This window comes from Anolis carolinensis, unplaced genomic scaffold (assembly GCF_035594765.1).
Source record: "Anolis carolinensis isolate JA03-04 unplaced genomic scaffold, rAnoCar3.1.pri scaffold_12, whole genome shotgun sequence".
Taxonomy (NCBI): domain Eukaryota; kingdom Metazoa; phylum Chordata; class Lepidosauria; order Squamata; family Dactyloidae; genus Anolis; species Anolis carolinensis.
Window position 1 is genome coordinate 19541477 of NW_026943823.1, and position 22963 is coordinate 19564439.

General features: G+C 38.6%; 1 protein-coding gene across 2 annotated transcripts in view; it reads left to right on the plus strand.

Moving 5' to 3' along the window:
• Positions 1 to 1789: 1789 nt before the first annotated feature.
• Positions 1790 to 22963, plus strand: part of f9 (coagulation factor IX) — a 34139-nt gene continuing 12965 nt past the window's right edge. The window contains exons 1-4 of one of the 2 annotated variants that reach the window (XM_062963664.1): positions 1790 to 2049; positions 18403 to 18566; positions 20036 to 20060; positions 22014 to 22133. In XM_062963664.1, the coding sequence (XP_062819734.1) occupies positions 1929 to 2049; positions 18403 to 18566; positions 20036 to 20060; positions 22014 to 22133 (430 nt within the window). In that variant the 5' untranslated portion in view covers positions 1790 to 1928. Of the gene's footprint in view, positions 2050 to 15201; positions 15359 to 18402; positions 18567 to 20035; positions 20061 to 22013; positions 22134 to 22963 lie in introns of those variants that run through there. The other variant, XM_062963665.1, reaches the window with a different exon arrangement.

Consider the following 22963-nt stretch of genomic DNA (forward strand, 5'->3'; position numbering starts at 1 on the left):
TGATTTGTTGCAGCTGGCTGCTCACCAGCCTGCGCCACAGCCCGGCAGTTAAATACAGATTTTAAAACAATACAAAATACTTGAGCCATTCATCCACAAAAACCTTGTACATAAACCTTAGTCCAGACCGAGTCGAAGCCAACAAAACTTATTCTTTGAACGCTTGCTCACATAGCCAGGTCTTCATCTTGACTCATTATTTTTTATTTTGTAAAGAAACATAATACATTGAAAGTGGAGGAACAATATATTGATAGGAAAGTGAGGGAGGTGGAAGGGTTCTGAAAATAGGTGAAAAGAGAAAACCGGAGGGGGGGGGGGAGAAAGAAAGAAAAGAAAAGAATAATAATAATAATAATAATAATAATAATAATAATAATAATAATAATAATAATAATAATTTTTGCAGGTTTGTGATCCCACCAGTTCTTTGCTGCTGGGAGGTGGTATTTGAGGCATAAGTTCCAATGAATCATTTGGGCCACGTAGTTGTGCCTCTGTTTGTAGTATGTCTGTGCAATTTTCTTACTGCAGCTGAGGATATGATCAATGGTTTCGTCGGTTTCCTTGCACAGTCTGCATTTTGGGTCATCAGTTGATTTTTCGATCTGACTCCGGCAGAAACCAGTGCAGGTGGTCTCGGTGGTGATGGGCACACGGGGTGCCGTGCCAAAAGATCTCAGCCGGAAACAATAGACATTGACAAAATTGGGATCTGCCAACTGCAAAAGGCCACCCGACTGGGATCTGCACGCATCATCCGAAAATACATCACACAGTCCTAGACACTTGGGAAGTGTTCGACTTGTGATTTTGTGATATGAAATCCAGCATATCTATCTTGTTTGCTGTGTCATAATAAAATAATAATAATAATAAAATTGGTTGACTTCCCAGTTTTTTTTTTGTGGCAAAATTAGGTGCCTCGGCTTATATTCGGGTTGACTTATACTCAAGTATACTGATGCCTCAATTAATGTAATTTTATTGCTATCTATTTTTATTTCTGAAATTTACCATCCTCAGCTTATACTGGAGTCAATGTTTTCCCAATTTTTTTGTGGCAAAATTAGGTGCCTCGGCTTATATTCGGGTCGACTTATACTCGAGTATACTGATGCCTCAATTAATGTAATTTTATTGCAATCTATTTTTATTTCTGAAATTTACCGTCCTCAGCTTATACTGGAGTCAATGTTTTCCCAGGTTTTTTTGTGATAAAATTACGTGCCTCGGCTTATATTCGGGTCGACTTATACTCGAGTATACTGATGCCTCAATTAATGTAATTTTATTGCTATCTATTTTTATTTCTGAAATTTACCATCCTCAGCTTATACTGGAGTCAATGTTTTCCCAGTTTTTTTGTGATAAAATTAGGTGCCTCGTCTTATATTCGGGTCGACTTATACTCGAGTATACTGATGCCTCAATTAATGTAATTTTATTGCTATCTATTTTTATTTCTGAAATTTGCCATCCTCAGCTTATACTGGAGTCAATGTTTTCCCAGTTTTTTTGTGGTAAAATTAGGTGCCTCGGCTTATATTCGGGTCGACTTATACTCTATATACGGTAGATTATCTGTGCCGCCCCCCCCTCTTTTTCAACTCAGAGGACTCAAATTAATCTCCCACCATCGTCTTCCCATTGCTTATCCTTTCAAAGGCATTTCCTTGTTTCCAAGCCACCTTCGCACGATTACCACTGACGCCTTTCTGTACAGCACGGCCATGCGTCTCGAAAGCAGAGCGCGATGCTAAAAATAGCCAGAAGCGCCTTTAAAAAGAATGGATCGATAATAATATTGAGACAGAGAATCAAAGAGAGAGTGTGTGACAGAGATGGAGAACTCCTGTCTTGTCTCTCCATTCAGGGGCTTCATAGAAGCGCAATGGTTCCTATAATGATGCCGAATATTTTCCCATATGAAGCCGGCAGAATTGTCACCATCCCAGCAGAAATCCCACCCGGGATGCCAAGCATTGCCAGATCGGATGTCATGGAAACAGAACGAGAGAGAAAAAGCCCTTGCTCCCAGTCATAACGGTTGAATCTTATTTATTTAATTCGGATCTGCTCTTTCCATGCATTGAAGGGAGGGGGTTTGGGTTGGAGCTAAAAATAGCCTGCTCTCGGTATTTTAAACTCAGCCATGTTTAGTAACATGGCCATCCTCTGCTGCAGGAAAGACTTTATATTATTACTAGCTGTGCCCGGCCACGCGTTGCTGTGGCAAAGTGGTGGTGGTATTGGTTAAAAATTGTTGTGTAATTTTTATTTGACGTTATTTGCATTTTTTATTAATTTTATTGTAAGTTATATTTTTATTTATTATATTTTATTATTTTCTTGTATTATTTTTAGTTATTGTCTGTTATTATAGTATTTTATTGTATTTAATTTTTATTATTTTTTATTGGGTTGCTAGGAGACCAAGTTGCTTAGCCTTCTAACTGGCAGCAATTGGATAAAAGCAATTATTCCTCTCTCTCAAATTAGGACTTTATTTTTCTTTTCTTTTTGTTGTATCAACCTAGAGGCGTGGATGATGGGTTGTGTTGTCAAATTTCAAGGTTGGGGGGCCTGTAGTTTTGTTGTTTTGTGGGTCGCCGTGATGCCATCACTCTTTTATATATAGAGATTTTTCGTACAGGACTGATGTGTTAAGTGCCACAGAGAATTACTTCTTATTGTTGCCAATGCTATTTTGCACTTTGTCCATTTCAACTGTGAAATTACCTTCCCCATTTCGGCACATGTTGCACTTTGCCTGGGTTCTATGAATTAGTCTCCAGTGTTAATATTGTATGTTTTATGTTGATTTTAACAATTGTTTTTACTGTAATTGATGTTTTTATTGGATAACTGTTTTATTGCTGTGTTTTGATATTTGATTGTTTTATCGGGCAAGGCCCCATGTAAGCCGCCCCGAGTCCCTTCGGGGAGATGGGGCGGGGTATAAAAATAAAGTTGTTATTATTATTATTATTATTATTATTATTATTATTATTATTATTATCTATATATATAAAAGGGTAATGAAATTTCAGCCTAGGACAAAACAACAAAACTGCACATCCCAGAAACACTAAACTTGGCAGCACAACCCCGCATCCATGCCTCTACATTCATACAACAAAAAGAAAAGAAAATTAAAGTCCTAATTAGAGGGAGAGGAATAATTGTTTTTATCCCATTGCTGCCAGTTAGAAGGCTAAGCTCCACCCACTTGGTCTCCTAGCAACCCACTCAGCCCAGGGGACAGGCAGAGTTAGGCTTCACTTAGGCCTCTTCCACACTGCCTATAAGATACAGATTATCTGATTTTAACTGGATTATATGGCAGTGCAGACTCAAGGCCCTATATAACCCATTTATAATGGACTTAATGTCAGGGGAAAACCTTTACCCTTTACCTTAACTACCACCAATTCCTCAATACTTTATTTCCCATACCACCAGACTTCGCCACAGCAACGCGTGGCCGGGCACAGCTAGTTATTATTATTATTATTATTATTATTATTATTATTATTATTATTATTGTTACTCTTATTTCCTTTCTCACCCGAGTTTTAATCTTAGTGTTCATGTGGCCCGCCCTTGTTTTATTGTTCTTTTGATTTTGTTTAATGTAGTGTATATTATCATTTATTGTATTGTTTAATGTGTTATGATTTGTTGTTCTACTTATATTCTGTTATATTGTATCGTTCTGGGCATGGCCCCATGTAAGCTGTCCCGAGTCCCCGTTGGGGAGATGGTGGCGGGGTATAAATAAAGTTGATTATTATTATTATTATTATTATTATTATTATTATTATTATTATTATTATTATTTTATTATGACACAGCAAACAAGATAGATATGCTGGATTTCGTATCACAAAATCACAAGTTGAACACTTCCCAAGTGTCTAGGACTGTATGATATATTTTCGGATGATGCACGCAGATCCCAGTAGGGTGGCCTTTTGCAGCTGGCAGATCGTGATTTTGTCCATGTCTATTGTTTCCAAATGCCGGCTGAGATCTTTTGGCCCATCACCACCGGGACCACCTGCACTGGTTTCTGCCAGAGTTTTTGAAGTTCAATCTTGAGGTCCTGATAGCGGCTGAGTTTTTCCTGTTGTTTTTCGTCAATGCGACTGTCACCTGGGATGGCAACATCAATGATCCAAACCTTTTTCTTTTCCACAACTGTGATGTCTGGTGTGTTGTGTTCCAGAACTTTGTCAGTTTGGATTCGGAAGTCCCACAGTATCTTTGCGTGCTCATTTTCCATTATCTTTTCAGGTTTGTGATCCCACCAGTTCTTTGCTGCTGGGAGGTGGTACTTGAGGCATAAGTTCCATTATTATTATTATTATTATTATTATTATTATTATTATTATTATTATTATTATTAAAATGCCCTCAGTGCCTTCTTGTTCCTGTTGCTGTTTGCCTTCATGTTGCTTCTGACACATGGCCAACCTATGGTGAACCTATCACGGGGTTAGCATGGTGAGAGGAAGGTTTTGCCTTTGCTCTCCTATGGGAATGAGAGACTTATTCAATGTCACTGAAGGAGCCCTGATGTGCCTCTCAATCTACAAGACCACAATTGTTAATATGGGATTTGTGTATAGGTAGTGTTTAAATGAAATTTGTGTCTAGCATGTATTGCATCATCCAGGAAATGCTATAGTATGTAAATAGTTAATTTGGTAAGAAGCTGTATTGGCCTTGGATATGTGGCTGGAGCCAGAGAGGAGTGTCCAGACTACAAGTGTGTTTGTATATAGCTGATTGCATCAGATGAGATCTGTTCTGCCTGCTGAGAAGATCTGTGTTGTTTGCCTAGATTGAAAGTCCTGTGTCTATCATCTGCAAGTCTGTTTGTTTTGTTCAGTAAACTTTGTAAATACTTTTTACATCGTCTCTGACGTCCCTTCGTTCTGCGTAGTAGTAGCTACTACGCTGCGCGCATTACTCTGACAATTGGTCCTTGTATGAGTTCATCCTACACTTTATAAACAACCTTTTCTGATGTTACGAGACTGATGTGCAAAGAGCGGCCCTGCCAACACATTAAATACAACACCTTAACCACCCACCCCAGTCTATATCTATGGCATGATGGCAATAGTCTTGGATAGCAATGACTCCCAAAGTGACCCATTTAAAGTGGAATCAGGTGTCAATCAGGGATGTGTTATTGCCCAACCTTATTTTCCATCTTCATCACTATGATAGTTCATCTTGTAGATGGGAAGCTTCCCACCAGGGTGGAAATCATTTATTGGCTTATATTCGGGTCGGATTATACTCAAGTATATACGGTAAATAATATCTATGATATATCACCATGTATCTGGTCCTCCTCTCATTGGAATCCATGGAAAAAGTGTGCCTGGATCCATCATTTCATACGGTAAAGGTAAAGGTTTCCCCTGGCGTTAAGTCCAGTCGAGACCGACTCTAGGGGTTGGTGCTCATTTCCATTTCTGAGCCGAAGAGCCAGCGTTGTCCGTAGACACCTCCAAGGTCATGTGACCATAGGCATGACTGCATAGAGCACCGTTACCTTCCCGCCGGAAGCTGTTACCTATTGATCTACTCACATTGGCATGTTTTCGAACTGCTAGGTTGGCAGGAGCTGGGGCTAACAGCGGGCGCTTTCCGTTCCCGGGATTTGAACCTGGGACCTTTTGGTCCATCATTTCATAGCAGCTTTTAAAATGGAGCAGCCTCCCCCCCGCCCTCCTCCGTGATGTCAGACTAATGTATTTTCCATGCTTTCCATTAGCTATGCTCTGTAAATCCACCGTGCTTTCTGTCACTGCAGCACAAGGCTGAAAGGGTTACCTGTCAGCTCTTTCTGCCTTTGTTCTTTCAAAGTTTTCCCCAAGTAGGAACGCAAAGGTATTTCGCAGAGTGACAATGGAGCACTTGACGTATTTAGGAGAATGCAAAACATTTCACTTCCCATTCATTGCAGATGGAAGGAGCAGGCAGGCTCCTTCGAGCGGGGAGGAAAAAACAACAGTCTAACAAATGAGGAGGGTTATTAGGCAGTTCAGCACTAGGCAGCTCTTCAGTTTCCATTGCATAGAGCAGGGGCCCCCAAACTTTTTAAGCAGAAGGCCGATTCACGATCCCTCAGACTTTTGGGGGGCCGGACTAGGATGAAATAGCAAAAAATTAGGATTTTTGTTGTTGCGTGCCTTCAAGTCGTTTCAGACTGAGTTCAACCCTAAGTCTAAAGTTTAGGACAGAGGCCAGGTCAATGAGCTTGGAGGGTCTTAGTTTGGGGACCCCTGATCTAGACAACCTCATAAGACCATAGGTAAGCAAAGAGACCTCCAAAGACCATCTAGATGGTCTCATAAGACCATAGGTAAGGAAAGGGACCCTCAAAGGCCATCTAGATGGTTTCATAAGACCATAGGTAAGGAAACGAACCCTCAAAGGCCATCTAGATATCTCATCAAGCCATCAGAAGACCATAGATAAGGAAAGGGGCCCTCAAAGACCATCTAGATGATCTCATAAGGCCATCAGAAAACCATAGATAAGGAAAGGGACCCTCAAAGACCATCTAGATGATCTCATAAGACCATCAGAAAACCATAGATAAGGAAAGGGACCCTCAAATACCATCGAGATGATCTCATAAGGCCATCAGAAGACCATAGATAAGGAAAGGGGCCCTCAAAGACCACCTCGATGGTTTCATAAGACCATAGGTAATGAAAGATGCCCCCAAAGGCCATCTATACAATCTGGGTAGCAAGGGAGCTTCCTATTGAACATGCACACTGGGACCCGTGCCAAGCCGTGGATTTAATATTTTGCTATTACAACTAGATTGGAAGTCATTATTCCTTGGGTAAGGTTTTAATCTAAACCGCTGCTACAAATGTTGTTTTTTAAAAGCAAGCATTGGATAGCTTTCCTGTTTTGTAGCAAGCAAAATCCTGTTTGTTTAAATGGATTTATGTTTGTCATCATGTGCCTTCAAGTCACTTCTGTCTTCTGGTAACCCTAAGGTGAACTTGTCACAGGGTTTTCCAGGCAAGCTTGGCTCAGAAGAGCTTTGTCCTTGCCGTCCTCTGAGGCTCAGAGAATGTAGGCCCATATAATATGATATAAGTCAGTCCTGACCATGTAATGCAGTGCAAACTGTATAGATCGGAGTCTACTAAAGCAATCTCCAGCTCTGATTGATGTCCAAAGAAGGGAAAGTTCTTAATTCTGCCATTAGAAACAATCCAGATTTTTAAAAGCAATTCTTAGGTCGATCAATGGCAACAAGCTCTAGGGCACCACTTTCCAAAATGCCCCAATCAGTTTCATTGCTTACGTTTACTTGGATTATTTATGCACTTCTTTCTTAAACTAGCTTCAACTCCAGCTGCTTTCCCGTGCTTTGCATTACCTTGGTTTCTCATCTTGGCTCCTTTTCAGCAATGTGTTTATCCAGTGCCAAGTCTCCTCTGTTCCTCAACCCTGAGGCTTCCTCTGTTTTAGCTATCAATTACTCCCTAATGCCATTTTCGTGGGATAATTTCCCTGGCCAGCTGATGCGATCTGCCATTGGTCGGGGACTCTGATTTAGCTATGTTCGGTTTTGGTTGTTGTCTTTTTTTCATCACACTCTTGAAAACTCATGGCCAGGTGATAATGGCAACATGACATTTAGCAGAAGTGGAACGGTGCTGTGTGTGACATAGAAACTGATGCATCTCCCCGAAGAAAATGTTCTGTGTGATTCTGATGAAGATTCTGGGATGCGGTTTCAAGATGATGGGATTCAGGTTCAGGATGAGTTTCAAGATGACTCTGATGGGAATGATGGGAATCAGGTGCAGGGTGTTCCTGCTGTGGAAAATGTGGAACAGGCAAAACAACAAGACTGTTAATACCAGAGATGAAAACAGATTATAAGATTTTAAAACCCTCAAGAGGTCAATGGGAAGTCATTCAAATTTTTCTTTCTTTTTTATTTTTTTATATTATCATTACTTTTTATTTATTTATTTATTTATTTATTTGCAGTATTTATATTCCGCCCTTCTTACCCCGAAGGGGACTCAGGGCGGATTACAATGAACACATATATGGCAAACATTCAATGCCAACAGACAAACAACATATAGTAGACAGACTCAGAGGCATTTTTTAACATTTTTCCAGCTTCATGATTCCGGCCACAGGGGGAACTGTTGCTTAACCATCCAGTAGTGGCTGTATTTCCTCATTCCTATTCTCGTGTTTTGCTGGCAGTTTTATGGTGTTGTAAATTAGTTAAATTAGCCTCCTGCATAAAGCGTCCCTAAATTTCCCTAATTGACAGGTGCAACTGTCTTTCGGGGCTGCATAGGTCAACAGAAAGCCGGGGCTATTAATGGTCGGGGGCTTAACCCGACCCGGGCTTCGAACTCATGACCTCTCGGTCAGTAGTGATTTATTGCAGCTGGTTACTAGCCAGCTGCGCCACAGCCCGGCCCCCCAGATAATGGGATTCAGGTTCAGGATGAGTTTCAAGATGACTCTGATGGGAATGATGGGAATCAAGTGAAGGGTGTTCCTGCTGTGGAAAATGTGGAGCAGGCAAAACAACAAGACTGTTAATACCAGAGATGAAAACAGACTATAAGATTTTAAAACCCTCAAGAGGTCAATGGGAAGTCATTCAAATTTTTCTTTTTTTTTCTTTTTTTATATTATCCTTATTTATTATTATTATTATTTACTTATCCATTTTCAAGTTATTTAGTTATTTTTCTTTTCTCTCCTGGTTTTATTTTCTTTTTCTTCTTGGTTTCTGTTCTCTACTTTTATATGTGTGTTTTTTTAAAAAAAATTATATGTGTATAATTTTTATATGTGTGTTTATTGTAAGTCACCCTGAGTCCCCTCTTGGGTGAGAAGGGCGGGATATAAATGTTGTAATAAATAAATACTTTCATCCCACTTTCTATACACCATTGTTTCCCTCGCTTTCACTGTAATTATAGATAAAAGCACAATAAAAACTATCTAAAAAAAAGAAAAAAAGAAAATGTGGAGCAAGGAGGTTTTTCCACGGGAAGAAATGATGTTGTTACTGATGATGGTTTTCAGGTGCAAGAAGCAGAAAGGGAGAGCAGCTCCCAGCCTCAGCCTGATAACACTAATGAAGCCAGTGGCCTTGACGATGACGCCACATCTCTGGATCGAGCTAGTCGTCTGGAATTTCAGGGGTTGCACAGAAGTCTTAGAATAGCAAATAAGAGGAAAGTCAAAGGGCCAAGAAATGCCTTCATGTTATGCTATTAAAGCAGTTGGCTGAAAGGGAAATCTTCGTCAAAGCAATTTCCTCGCTTGAATCAAGAACCAAGACTGTTTTCCTGTGTTATCTTATGGCTTGGATGTAACCTCGTTTCTGGGACTTTGTTGTCTATGGAAAGGACTCTGCTTTATGTCTATTGTTTCCATGGATTTGTTTCTTACAGCCTTGTTTTGCAACTATCTTTTGGAACTACCCTGTTTCCCCTAAAATAAGACATCCCTAGAAAATAAGACCTAGTAGAGGTTTTGCTGAATTGCTAAATATAAGGCCTCCCCCGAAAGTAAGACCTAGCAAAATTTTTGTTTGGAAACATGCCCGCCAAACAGAAAACCAGAGCATGAAAGATCGGTAAATGTACATACCATAGAGTGTTGTACATGGAAATATTGGTAGTAACAATAAATTCTTGATTGGATTCACAGTTGTTCTGGTTATGCTGGTTTGTGATGACAACTACTGTACAGTATATAATAAATGTTAATTTTTTTGTTCAACAATAAATGTGAATTCTTCTCATGGAAAAATAAGACATCCCCTGAAAATAAGACCTAGCACATCTTTGGGAGCAAAAATTAATATGACACTGTCTTATTTTTGGGGAAACACGGTATATTTTTGTCTTTTATGAACTGCTTTTTCCCTATATCCTAATAAACTACAAAAGACTACATTCTGTGTGCAGCCTGGTGTCTTTAGCAAGGTGAAGCTAACCTGAGGTGCGACAGAAAATGCAATTCATCTTCTTTGCATCTACTCTCTCCTCCACTTTTAACTGCCATGGCTCCATGCTATGGTCCTCTGGGCGTTGTAGTTTGGTGAAGAATTGATCCGCTTTGTCAGAGAAGGCTAAAGACCATCTAAAATGACAACTCCTAGGATTACGTAGCATGGAACCATGGCAGTTTAACCACCTTATCACACTAAGAAATTTCCCCGTCGTAGGACACTTAATAAATAATAATAAAACTTTATTTATACCCCGCCACCATCTCCCCAACGGGGATTCAGGGCGGCTTACATGGGGCCGTGCCCAGAACAATACAATGTAACAAAATATAAAAACAACATATCATAACACAATTAAAATACAAGCATGGAGAGGCACGGAGCACATCACATGAGTTAAAGTACTTCCGACCATCATGCATAACCCTTCATGGTTGAAAAGAGGCAGAAATGTCCTGAAAGGAGGGAACGCCGGCAATTGATCTCAACACATTGAGACATTTCCCCCTCGTAGGGCACTTCAGCCTCTTTATTGTTTATTAATTTATTTACAGCATCTATTTTCCACTCTTCTCACCTGAAGGGGACTCAAGGTGGATCAGAGACATACATATATGGCAAACATTCAATGCCGTTATACAGATAGGACAGACAACAGATAGAGGCATATGTAGGCATTTTCCCATCTTCGGCATCCTGGAGGTTGTGCTCGATTCTGGCCACAGGGGGGTGCTGTCGCTCCATCCTCCATGTTGAAGAGTTCAGATCACAGACCTCCTCCTTTCTTATGATCGCTGGCATTTTCTGGAATTTCCTTTTTATAGTGTCATAAAATATCTCCCCACTTAAGCGGTACCTGATTTATCTACTCACAGCTGTTTTCAAACTGCTTAGGTGGGCAGTGAACTGGCCTGAAGGTCAACCTGACCAGGGCTTTGAACTGCCAATCTTTCGATTGGTAAGATCTATTGCAGCTGGTGATTAACCAGTTGGGCTAAAGCCTGGCCCTATTTCCAAGCATGGAGAGGCATGGAGCTCATCAGATGTTTTGTGGTTGAAAAGAGACAGAAATGTCCTGAAAGGAGGGAACTCTGAACATGGGCCAGCAATCTTGTTCAGAGCTCCTACTTCTTATTGTGCTTTACTCCCATGATTCCAACTGAAAAACAAGTGAGACTCTACTGCATTTATGTATTTATTTATTTATTTATTTATTTATTTACAGTATTTATATCCCGCCCTTCTTTCTCATCCCGAAGGGGACTCAGGGCGGATCACATTGTACACATATAAGGCAAACATTCAATGCCATATAACATAGAACAGAGACAGAGACAGACACAGAGGCAATTTAAACCTTCTCCAGCTTCCAGCTTCCTGAGGGTATGCTTGATTCCAGCCACAAAGGGAGCGGTTGCTTCATCATCCACTGCAATGGCAACTTCCTCATTCCAACGACGGCTGGATGATTTTTTATAGTGCCGTAAATTAGCCTCCCCACATATAAGTGCTACCTAAATTTCCTACTTGATAGATGCAACTATCTTTCAGGTTGCTTAGGTCAACAACGAGCAGGGGCTTTATTTATTTATTTTAATTGTCGGGTGCTCACCCCTGACACGGGCTGGCCTTGAACTCATGACCTCTTGATCAGAGTGATTTATTGCAGCTGGCTGCTAACCAGCCTGCGCCACAGCCCGGCCCCAGATGGAGCCAGGATGGAATAATAATAATAATAATAATAATAATAATAATAATAATAATAATAATAATAATAATTTTATTCTTGTATCCCGCCCCATTTCCCCGTAGGGACTCGGGGCGGCTCACATGGGGCCTTGCCCAACATCACAATATAAAAACGAATCAAAACACATAAATTTACAACAATAAATCAACAATATCAGTAAAACCATCATAAAAACAATATTGCAGGAAAGAGATATAAAACACAAGTCTAGGCCAAAGGGCGAATACGTCTATCATTCATTTACAATTTTGGGACAAAATCAGCAAAATATTGCTATATAAGTGACCTTATGACAATCCAGAAAGTGTGACAGACAGCGACGCTGTTCACCCGCCATGTTCAGTGGAGATGGTACAGTATGGGAGTGGCAGATTTTCAATGGAAGCAGTCTGGGAAAAAGGGAGTTTTGAAGTTCTGGCGTTTTGGAGTTCTGGAAATATTAATGTGTTGGCTGCAGGGAAAGCAGGGCCTTCTTACTTTCCTCCTTTTTTAACATAGAGCCATGCAATTAATTCCTCCTTTTAAGATGCAAATGTACAGAAGTAGGTCAGCTCACTATGAGAAGGATGGAAAGAAGGGAAGAAAAGGAGAGAGGTTTCCTGCGATGCAACCCAAAACCAGTATGGGATATTACTATATTTTATATTCTCCACCAGAGGGCATAAAGATGGGGTTTATTTGCAAAGTTAACAGAAGAGATGGAGCTAACATCAGAATTATATTGCTATATAATTTTATTTAAAAAAAATTCAGACCTCTGCTATACATTCAACAATGGTTTGAAAGTTTCATGTTTGCATGCCGGGCTGTGGCGCAGCTGGCTAGTAACCAGCTGCTATAAATCACTACTGACCGAGAGGTCATGAGTTCGAAGCCCGGGTTGGGTTAAGCCTCCAACCATTAATAGCCCCGGCTTGCTGTTGACCTATGCAGCCCCGGAAGACAGTTGCACCTGTCAATTAGGGAAATTTAGGGACGCTTTATGCGGGAGGCAAATTTACAACACCATAAAACTGCCAGCAAAACACGAGGAAAGGAATGAGGAAGTACAGCCACTACTGGACGGTGAAGCAACACCTCCCCCTGTGGCCGGAATCGTGAAGCTGGAAAAATGTTAAAAATGCCTCTGAGTTTGTCTAATGTATGTTGTTTGTCTGTTGGCACTGAATGTTTGCCATATATGTGTTCATTGTAATCCGCCCTGATTCCCCTTCGGGGTGAGAAAGAAGGGAGGAATATAAATACTGTAAATAAATAATGCTCAACCCATCCATTGAATACATTCAAGACACCCCAAAGGTTCCAAAAGGACTGAGAAATCTCAATATAATTTCCCACCAACTCAGACGCCATCTGTGCGCCTGTGTCTCTTTCCAGAAGAGGCAATTGCCAGTAGATGCAAACAACATTTTAGAAGACATTTGGTTTTGTTTTTTTGATAAAGACCGCATTGAAGATTATTAGCTCTTTCCCTGGCAGAAGGGGCCCATTGTGATGAATTAATCATCATATTTACTCACAGCTTTGGGAGCCTTTCAACAGGCTTGGCATCGCTCATCCAGGGGAGCTGCCTTTGAACTGGGAGATTTCAAAGGGCTTTTTTCCCATTCATCCCTCTCTTCGGCATGCATTTTTATTTTTGTCGATCCCGCCAGGCATGGCTTCACTTTTTGACATTTACCTTTCCCAAAATAACCCACTGTCTGGAGAAGAAGGAAGCATCATGTTTGGGTTGTGGACTTAAGCCTGAAGACGTAACGAGTTCCTTTGAGTGCATCTACATCATCATCATCATTATTATTATTTTATTATGACACAGCAAACAAGATAGACATGCTGGATTTCGTATCACAAAATCACAAGTCGAACACTTCCCAAGTGTCTAGGACTGTGTGATGTATTTTCAGATGATGCACGCAGATCCCAGTCGGGTGGCCTTTTGCAGTTGGCAGATCGTGATTTTGTCAATGTCTATTGTTTCCAAATGCCGGCTGAGATCTTTTGGCAAGGCACCCAGTGTGCCCATCACCACCGGGACCACCTGCACTGGTTTCTGCCAGAGTCTTTGAAGTTCAATCTTGAGGTCCTGATAGTGGCTGAGTTTTTTCCTGTTGTTTTTCGGCAATGCGACTGTCACCTGGGATGGCAACATCAATGATCCAGACCTTTTTCTTTTCCACAACTGTGATGTCTGGTGTGTTGTGTTCCAAAACTTTGTCAGTCTGGATTCGGAAGTCCCACAGTATCTTTGCGTGCTCATTTTCCAATACTTTTGCAGGTTTGTGATCCCACCAGTTCTTTGCTGCTGGGAGGTGGTACTTGAGGCATAAGTTCCAATGAATCATTTGGGCCACATAGTTGTGCCTCTGTTTGTAGTCTGTCTGTGCAATTTTCTTACAGCAGCTGAGGATATGATCCATGGTTTCGTCAGTTTCCTTGCACAGTCTGCATTTTGGGTCATCAGCTGATTTTTCGATCTTGGCCTTAATTGCATTTGTTCTGATGGCTTGCTCCTGGGCTGCAAGGATCAGGCCTTCTGTCTTATTATTATTATTATTATTATTATTATTATTATTATTATTATTTGATACACAACAAGATGAGTCCACAGCAGACACTCTGTTGTCTGTTATATTGGATCACACACCGGACACTTCCCAAGAGTCTAGGACTGTGTGATGTATCGGCAAATAATGCCTGCAGATTCCAGCAAGGTGGCCTTCTGCAGCTGGCAGGTGGGATTTTGTCAGTGCCAATTGTGTTTAAGTGCAGGCCAAGGTCTTTAGGCACTGCAGCCAGTGTGCCCATCACCACTGGGACCACCTTGACTGGCTTGTGCCAGAGTCTTTGCAATTCGATCTTCAAATCCTCATATCGTGTCAGCTTTTCCAGTTGTTTCTCCTCAATCCTGCTGTCACCTGGGATTGCAACATCGACAATCCATATTTTGTTTTTTAACACGATCGTGAGGTCAGGAGTCTTGTGCTCCAAAACCCTGTCTGTCTAAATTCGGAAGTCCCAGAGTAGCTTGACATGTTCATTCTCTGTAACTTTTTCCGGCTTGTGATCCCACCAGTTATTTGTCGCAGGCAGATGGTATTTGTCACACAAGTTCCAATGAATCATCTGAGCAACGGTGTTATGCCTCTGCTTGTAGTCTGTCTGTGCAATCTTCTTGCAGCAGCTGAGGACAGGGAGCTAGGCTATTAACGGTCAGGAGCTCAATCTGATCCGGGCTTTGATCCCATGACCTCTCGGTCGGTAGTGATTTATTGCAGCTGGCTACTAACCAAGGCGTACATTGTCAAATGAATGCAGTTTGATGCCATGACTCCATGCTATAGAATCCTGAAAGTTGTAGTTTTATAGAGTTGGTGAACATCTGACCCCTGAACCCGAGGCAAAACAAATATGTACCTGCCCTTTGGAAGGATTGAGACATAAATTCCCATTTCACAGTTAGTCGGAAAAAACGGCTCAGCATTTCCTAAAAATGGCAAGCGTTGTCTTCTTGCTTGCGGCGTGTCTCCTGGGCTCTGTTTTCCACACCAAATGTGCAGGTAGGTTCGTTTTAAACTTAACAAGAAAGAGATTTGTATAAAGGAGTCGATACTTTACAAGCAATTTTAAAAACCCAAATGCTAGTCACTTGCGAAGAGAATAGAGCTTGAAGAAATTACTTCTATTGGCTTGGACTGAAGAAATCCCAATGGATGGGGATTTTAGGCCATAAAACTTACTGTATATACTCGAGTTTAAGCCTAGTTTTTCATCCCTTTTTTTAAGACTGAAAAAGCCCCCCTCGGCTTGGTATTATTACATTTATTATTTTTATCTATTATTGTTGCTACTATTACATTTATTTTACTCTATATTTATTATTAATAATAATACATTTATTATTTCACTCTGATCTTATTATTACAGTAGAGTCTCACTTATCCAACACTCACTTATCCAAGCCTCTGGATAATCCAAGCCATTTTTGTAGTCAATGTTTTCAATATATCATGATATTTTGGTGCTAAATTCGTAAATACAGTAATTATAACATAACATTACTGCGTATTGAACTACTTTTTCTGTCCAATTTGTTGTATAACATGAAGTTTTGGTGCTTAATTTGTAAAATCATAACCTAATTTGATGTTTAATAGGCTTTTCCTTAATCTCTCCTTATTATCCAACATACTCGCTTATCCAACGTTCTGCCGGCCCGTTTATGTTGGATAAGTGAGACTCTACTGTATTACTTTTATTATTTTTATCTGTTATTGTTGCTACTATTACATTTATTATACTCTATATTTATTATTATTAATAATACATTTATTATTTCACTCTGATCTTATTATTATTATTGCATTTATTATTTTACTCTATTTATTATTAATTGTATTATTTTCCTGTATTTATTATTATTATTATTACATGTATTATTTTACTCTATTATTATTGAAAGGATACATAAGCACATTTACATCGAAGAAGATGAGAATCATGATTTGATCAGAGTTGGACAGTCTTATCTTAAATTTGAGCTTTATGTAAATATTCAAAAACATTGAACCTACTGATGCCTCAGTTAATGTCATTTTATTCTTATATTTATTATTTTACTCTATTTATTACTACTTGTATTATTTTCCTGTATTTATTATTATTATTATTATTATTATTATTATTATTATTATTATTATTATTATTATTACATGTATTATTTTACTCTATTATTATTAAAAGGATACATAAGCACATTTACATTGAAAAAGATGAGAATCATGATTTGATCAGAGTTGGACAGTCTTATCTTAAATTTGAGCTTTATGTAAATATTCAAAAACATTTAACCTACTGATGCCTGAATTAATGTAATTTTATTGGTATCTATTTTTATTTCTGAAATTTCCCACCTTCGGCTTATACTGGAGTCAATGTTTTTCCAGTTTTTTTGGTGATAAAATTAGGTGCCTCGGCTTATATTCGGGCCGGCTTATACTAGAGTATATACAGTAACTTAATGCAATCTCCACATTGAATTAATCAATCAATAAATTCTATATCTATATTGACTGGGGGGATTATGGGCTTTGGAGCCCAAAATGAGTTGCTTTCCTAAACACCGATATCAAATCTGGCCAAATTTGTATTGCCAATGAAATCCTGAATATATTCATCATCCAGAGATCAAAGCATATTAGCTCAAGGCAAGGGTGTAATTTTTCTTCATGCCCGATTAGTCATTTTCTTCCCGATGTGAACAAGCCTTTGAAATATATGTGAAGATATCATTTTCTGCTCAGAAAAATGCAGTTTTCGTTGCAAAACAACTATACACAAATGAGCCAAAATTGCAAATCGGCTCTCCGCAATAGGATATTTTATGTGTTGAGCAGTTGAATGCCAGCATCTGGTTCCAACCTTTGTTAGCAATGTCTTCAAAAAGGCAGGCATTAGTTCCAATTTGGTCTCACGTCTAGAAGTGTTCTGCATCACCATTTTCACAATGTGCCATTCTTTATAGGAATGCCAGGCTGTGGCGCAGGCTGGTTAGCAGCCAGCTGCAATAAATCACTCTGACCAAGAGGTCATGAGTTCGAGGCCAGCCCGTGTCAGGGTGAGCACCCGACAATTAAAAATATATATATATATAGCCCCAGCTCGTTGCTGACTTAAGCAACCCGAAAGATAGTTGCATCTATCAAGTAGGAAATTTAGGTAGTACTTATATGTGGGGAGGCTAATTTACAACACCATAAAAATCATCCAACCACCGTTGGAATGAGGAAGTTGCCATCGTAGTGGATGATGAAGCAACCGCTTCCTTTGTGGTCGGAATCAAGCATACCCTCAGGAAGCTGGAAAAGGTTTAAATTACCTCTGTGTCTGTCTCTGTCTCTGTTCTATGTTTATATGGCATTGAATGTTTGCCTTATATGTGTACAATGTGATCCACCTCGAGTCCCCTTTGGGGTGAGAAGTATGGAATATAAATACTGTAAATAAATAAATATACCCTCAGGAAGCTGGAGAAGGTTTAAATTGCCTCTTTGTCTGTCTCTGTCTCTGTTCTATGTGTATATGGGCATTGAATGTTTGCCTTATATGTGTACAATGTGATCCACCCCGAGTCCCCTTTGGGGTGAGAAGTATGGAATATAAATACTGTAAATAAATAAATATACCCTCAGGAAGCTGGAGAAGGTTTAAATTGCCTCTTTGTCTGTCTCTGTCTCTGTTCTATGTGTATATGGGCATTGAATGTTTGCCTTATATGTGTACAATGTGATTCGCCCTGAGTCCCCTTTGGGGTGAGAAGGATGGAATATAAATACTGTAAATAAATAAATATACCCTCAGGAAGCTGGAGAAGGTTTAAATTGCCTCTGTGTCTGTCTCTGTCTCTGTTCTATGTTTATATGGCATTGAATGTTTGCCTTATATGTGTACAATGTGGTCCTCCCAGAGTCCCCTTCGGGGTGAGAAAGAAGGGCGGAATATAAATACTGTAAATAAATAAATAAATAGGTTTCTTACCATCAGTTTAGCGTGCATTTCATAGAGCAATGATACCAATTGTCTCTTCTTCCTTTTCATGTTGAAGTTTTTATCAACCAGGAGGCAGCCAGCAATGTTTTGGTCAGGTATAAAAGGCACAATTCCGGATTTCTGGAGGAGATCCGTCAAGGAAACCTTGAACGTGAATGTATAGAAGAAGTATGTGATTATGAAGAAGCGAGGGAAGTCTTTGAGGATGACAAGAAAACGGTGAGATGTCTCAAAACCTGACCATTGGGTGCTTTCCTGAGGGTGTATCTACACTGTAGACTTAATGCAGTTTGATGCCACTCTAACTGGCTTGGCCAGGATCCCATGGCAGCTCAAGTGGTGTCAAACTGCATTTATTCCATAATGTAGATATGCCCTTCTATGCCTATGAATGTGCAAATCCACTCCAACAAACTATCCAATAATAATAATAACAATAATAATACACTTTATTTACTGTATATACTCGAGTATAAGCCTAATTTTTCAGCCCTTTTTTAAGACTGAAAAAGCCCCCCTCGGCTTATACTCGCGTGAGGGTCCTGGTTGGCTTATATTTGGGTCAGCTTATACTCGAGAATATATGGTACATTTATTATTTTTCTCTATTATTATTGGTATTATTACATTTATTATTTTTCTCTATTATTGTTGCTACTATTACATTTATTTTACTCTATTATTATTATTATTATTATTATTATTATTTTATTATGACACAGCAAACAAGATAGATATGCTGGATTTCGTATCACAGAATCACAAGTCGAACACTTCCCAAGTGTTTAGGACTGTGTGATGTATTTTCGGATGATGTGCGCAGATCCCAGTAGGGTGGCCTTTTGCAGTTGACAGATCGTGATTTTGTCAATGTCTATTGTTTCCAAATGCCGGCTGAGATCTTTTGGCACAGCACCCAGTGTGCCCATCACCACCGGGACCACCTGCACTGGTTTCTGCCAGAGTCTTTGAAGTTCAATCTTGAAGTCCTGATAGCGGCTATTATTATTATTATTATTATTATTATTATTATTATTATTATTACATTTATTATTTCACTCTGATCTTATTATTATTATTGCATTTATTATTTTACTCTATCTATTATTACTTGTATTATTTTCCTGTATTTATTATATTTTTACATGTATTATTTTACTCTATTATTATTAAAAGGATACATAAGCACATTTACATTGAAGAAGATGAGAATAATGATTTAATCAGAGTTGGACAGTTTTATCTTAAATTTGAGCTTTATGTAAATATTCAAAAACATTTAACCTACTAATGCCTAAATTAATGTAATTTTATTGGTATCTATTTTTATTTCTGAAATTCACCACTCTCGGCTTATACTGGAGTCAACGTTTTCCCAGTTTTTTTTGCGGTAAAATTAGGTGCCTCGACTTATATTTGGGTCGGCTTATACTCGAGTATATACGGTATATTCTGCCCTTTTCTCCTAGGGGACTCGTCGCTTTGAGTCCCATATGTGGGAGAAAAACAGGATAAAAGTTCATATTAATAACAATAATAACAATAATAATAATAATAATACAACATTCAAACATCCAAGGTGTTGAGCTATCCAAATAATTCCAATGCCTTGGATAACTGTAAAGTTTAGACTAAAACCTAGAGTAATTTACTTTTATTTGACTTTAATTTTACGCTTTTTCTTTTAGGTCGAATTTTGGAAGGGATACACAGGTATGTATTTTGGTTTCTTTTTAGATTAGATACCAAGCATAAATCATTAGTGGTGCAAGATTCAAACAGGAACTCTCAGAAGGTCAGTTGCAACAACTTTGATGTCAAATGTACTTTGGTCTCTGAACTGAATAAAGTTTGGGTGCCACAAATGGAAACATCCGGCACGTACACAGTGCTGCAAATGCAAAAAAGTTTGCTTTTTTATCGTCTCCTCATCCTAGCCCCCATATTCTGGTTTACATGAGTCCAGAATGGCTAATAATCAACTTAAAACTAGGAATGGGAACCAGTATTACTGTATATATTCGAGTATAAGACTAGTTTTTCAGCCCTTTTTAGGACTAAAAAAAACCTCCTCAGCTTATACTCGGGTGAGGGTCCTGGTGGGCTTATATTGAAGTTGGCTTATACTCAAGTATATATGGTATATTTATTATTTTTCTCTATTATTATTGGTATTGTTACATTTATTGTTTTACTCTATTAATTATTATTATTACATTTATTATTTTACTCTATTATTGTTACTTTTACATTTATTTTACTCTGTTTTATTATTAATAATACATTTATTATTTTACTCTATTATTGCAGTAGAGTCTCACTTATCCAACGTTCTGGATTATCCAACGCATTTTTGTAGTCAATGTTTTCAATATATCGTGATATTCTGGTGCTAAATTCATAAATACAGTAATTACCACATAGCATTACTGCGTATTGAACTACTTTTTCTGTCAAATTTGTTGTATAACATGATGTTTTGGTGCTTAATTTGTAAAATCATAACCTAATTTGATGTTTAATAGGCTTTTCCTTAATGCCTCCTTATTATCCAACATATTCGCTTATCCAACATTTTGCCAGCCCGTTTATGTTGGATAAGTGAGACTCTACTGTACTTGTATTATTTTCCTGTATTATTATTATTATTACATGTATTATTTTACTCTATTATTATTAAAAAGATACATAAGCACATTTACATTGAAGAAGATGAGAATAATGATTTGATCAGACTTGGAGAGTCTTATCTTAAATTATAGCTTTATGTAAATATTCAAAAGCATTTAACCTACTGATGCCTAAATTAATGTAATTTTATTGGTATCTATATTTATTTCTGAAATTTACCACTCCCGGCTTATACTGGGGTCAAATAGATACCAATAAAATTACATTAATTGAGGCATTAGTGGGTTAAATGTTTTTGAATATTTACATAAAGCTCAGATTTAAGATATTCTCATCTTCTTCAATGTAAATGTGCTTATGCATCCTTTTAATAATAATAGAGTAAAATAATACATGTAATAATAATGATAATAAATACAGAAAATAATACATGTAATAATAAATAGAGTAAAATAATAAATGCAATAATAATAATAAGATCAGAGTGAAATAATAAATGTATTAATAATAATAAAAATAGAGTAAAATAAATGTAATAGTAGCCACAATAATAGAGAAAAATAATAAATGTACCATATGTTCTCGAGCATAAGCTGACCCAAATATAAGCCAACCAGGACTCTCACCCAAGTATAAGCCGAGGAGGGCTTTTTCAGTCTTTAAAAAAGGGCTGAAAAACTAGGCTTATACTTGAGTATATACAGTAATTCAAATGGAGGTATCTACATTATTGAGAAAACTTACACAGAGTAAACTAAATCTAAGGAGAGGAAAAGGCAGAGCCAAGACTTCACATCTGTATTGTTGAGTCTGGTTCAACGCCATAGGATTCTTTCCTGCCTCTAAATCTCTGGGATTCCCTGGAGGTCTCTCATCCTGAAAGTCTTCCATCCAAGTATTAACCACACCTGTCTCTGCTTTGCTTTTGACCAAACCAGTTGCATTCAGGATGATGTCCTTCTATTTGAAACCCATCACCCAATGGGCTTTTAATTCCTGGTTCCAACTATGCTCCAATCTTTCTTCCTTTCCAAGGACAATATGAAAACCCATGCACGTGGCACCTCTGCCTGAACGGAGGGCGGTGTCGTGTTGAAAACAATAACTATGTTTGTGCCTGCCGGGCTGGTTATGAAGGAAAGAACTGTGAGATAGGTAGGTATTAGGTATGTCCAAAAAATGTTTTGAATCTTATCTCGGATTGATATCGGATTGTTCTCGCTTTTTGAGACGCATTCCAATACGTTGTCTCACGGCGTAACCGGCAATGTAATTTGAACCATCGTTGGCCCATTCTCTAATTGTCTCTTAATGTTTTGTTAATTTTTTTCCCCAAAAAAATTTTTTAAAGATATTTTTAAAATATTTTTAATTTTTTTTGTTTTGTTTCTGCAACCTACCTTGAATGGGAGCTTAGCGCAGCCGGCCAATCAGAAGCTTCCACGATGGATGCAAAGGTGGGGGCTAGGGTCCTCTGCATCCACCTGGAATTCTAGTTTTCAAAGTATCTTTGCACAACTTGCAAGGGCATTGCTTGGCGTGGTCACTGGTCCATTTCTAAAGGCATTGAGTTGAGGGATCACATAGCCAGAAGCACCATTGATTTCCAGTGTCCTTCTTGCTTAAAAATATATCAAGGGAATTTATAGTTTTCAAAGTTTACTGTGTCTGCAAATGTCCACCATTTTCATGGATTTCCAGCCACAGAAACAAAGATACACAAGTAGAAGAGGGAATTTCACATGATAAAAACCCAATTGAACAGGAAATAAGACAATCAAACCAGGAACAGGATTTTTCAAATATTAAAAAAATAGTGTATTATAAAAAGTTATGAAAATTCACCAAAAATCGTAGGATACAGGAAACGTTCTGCAATTTGTTGAGCTATGAGTGTTGAATGTGTTCTCACACTGTACCAAATTTGATGAGGATAGCTCCAGAAATGAGGGCGGGAGAGCCCTGTAAAAGTCCCCCCCAGGTGC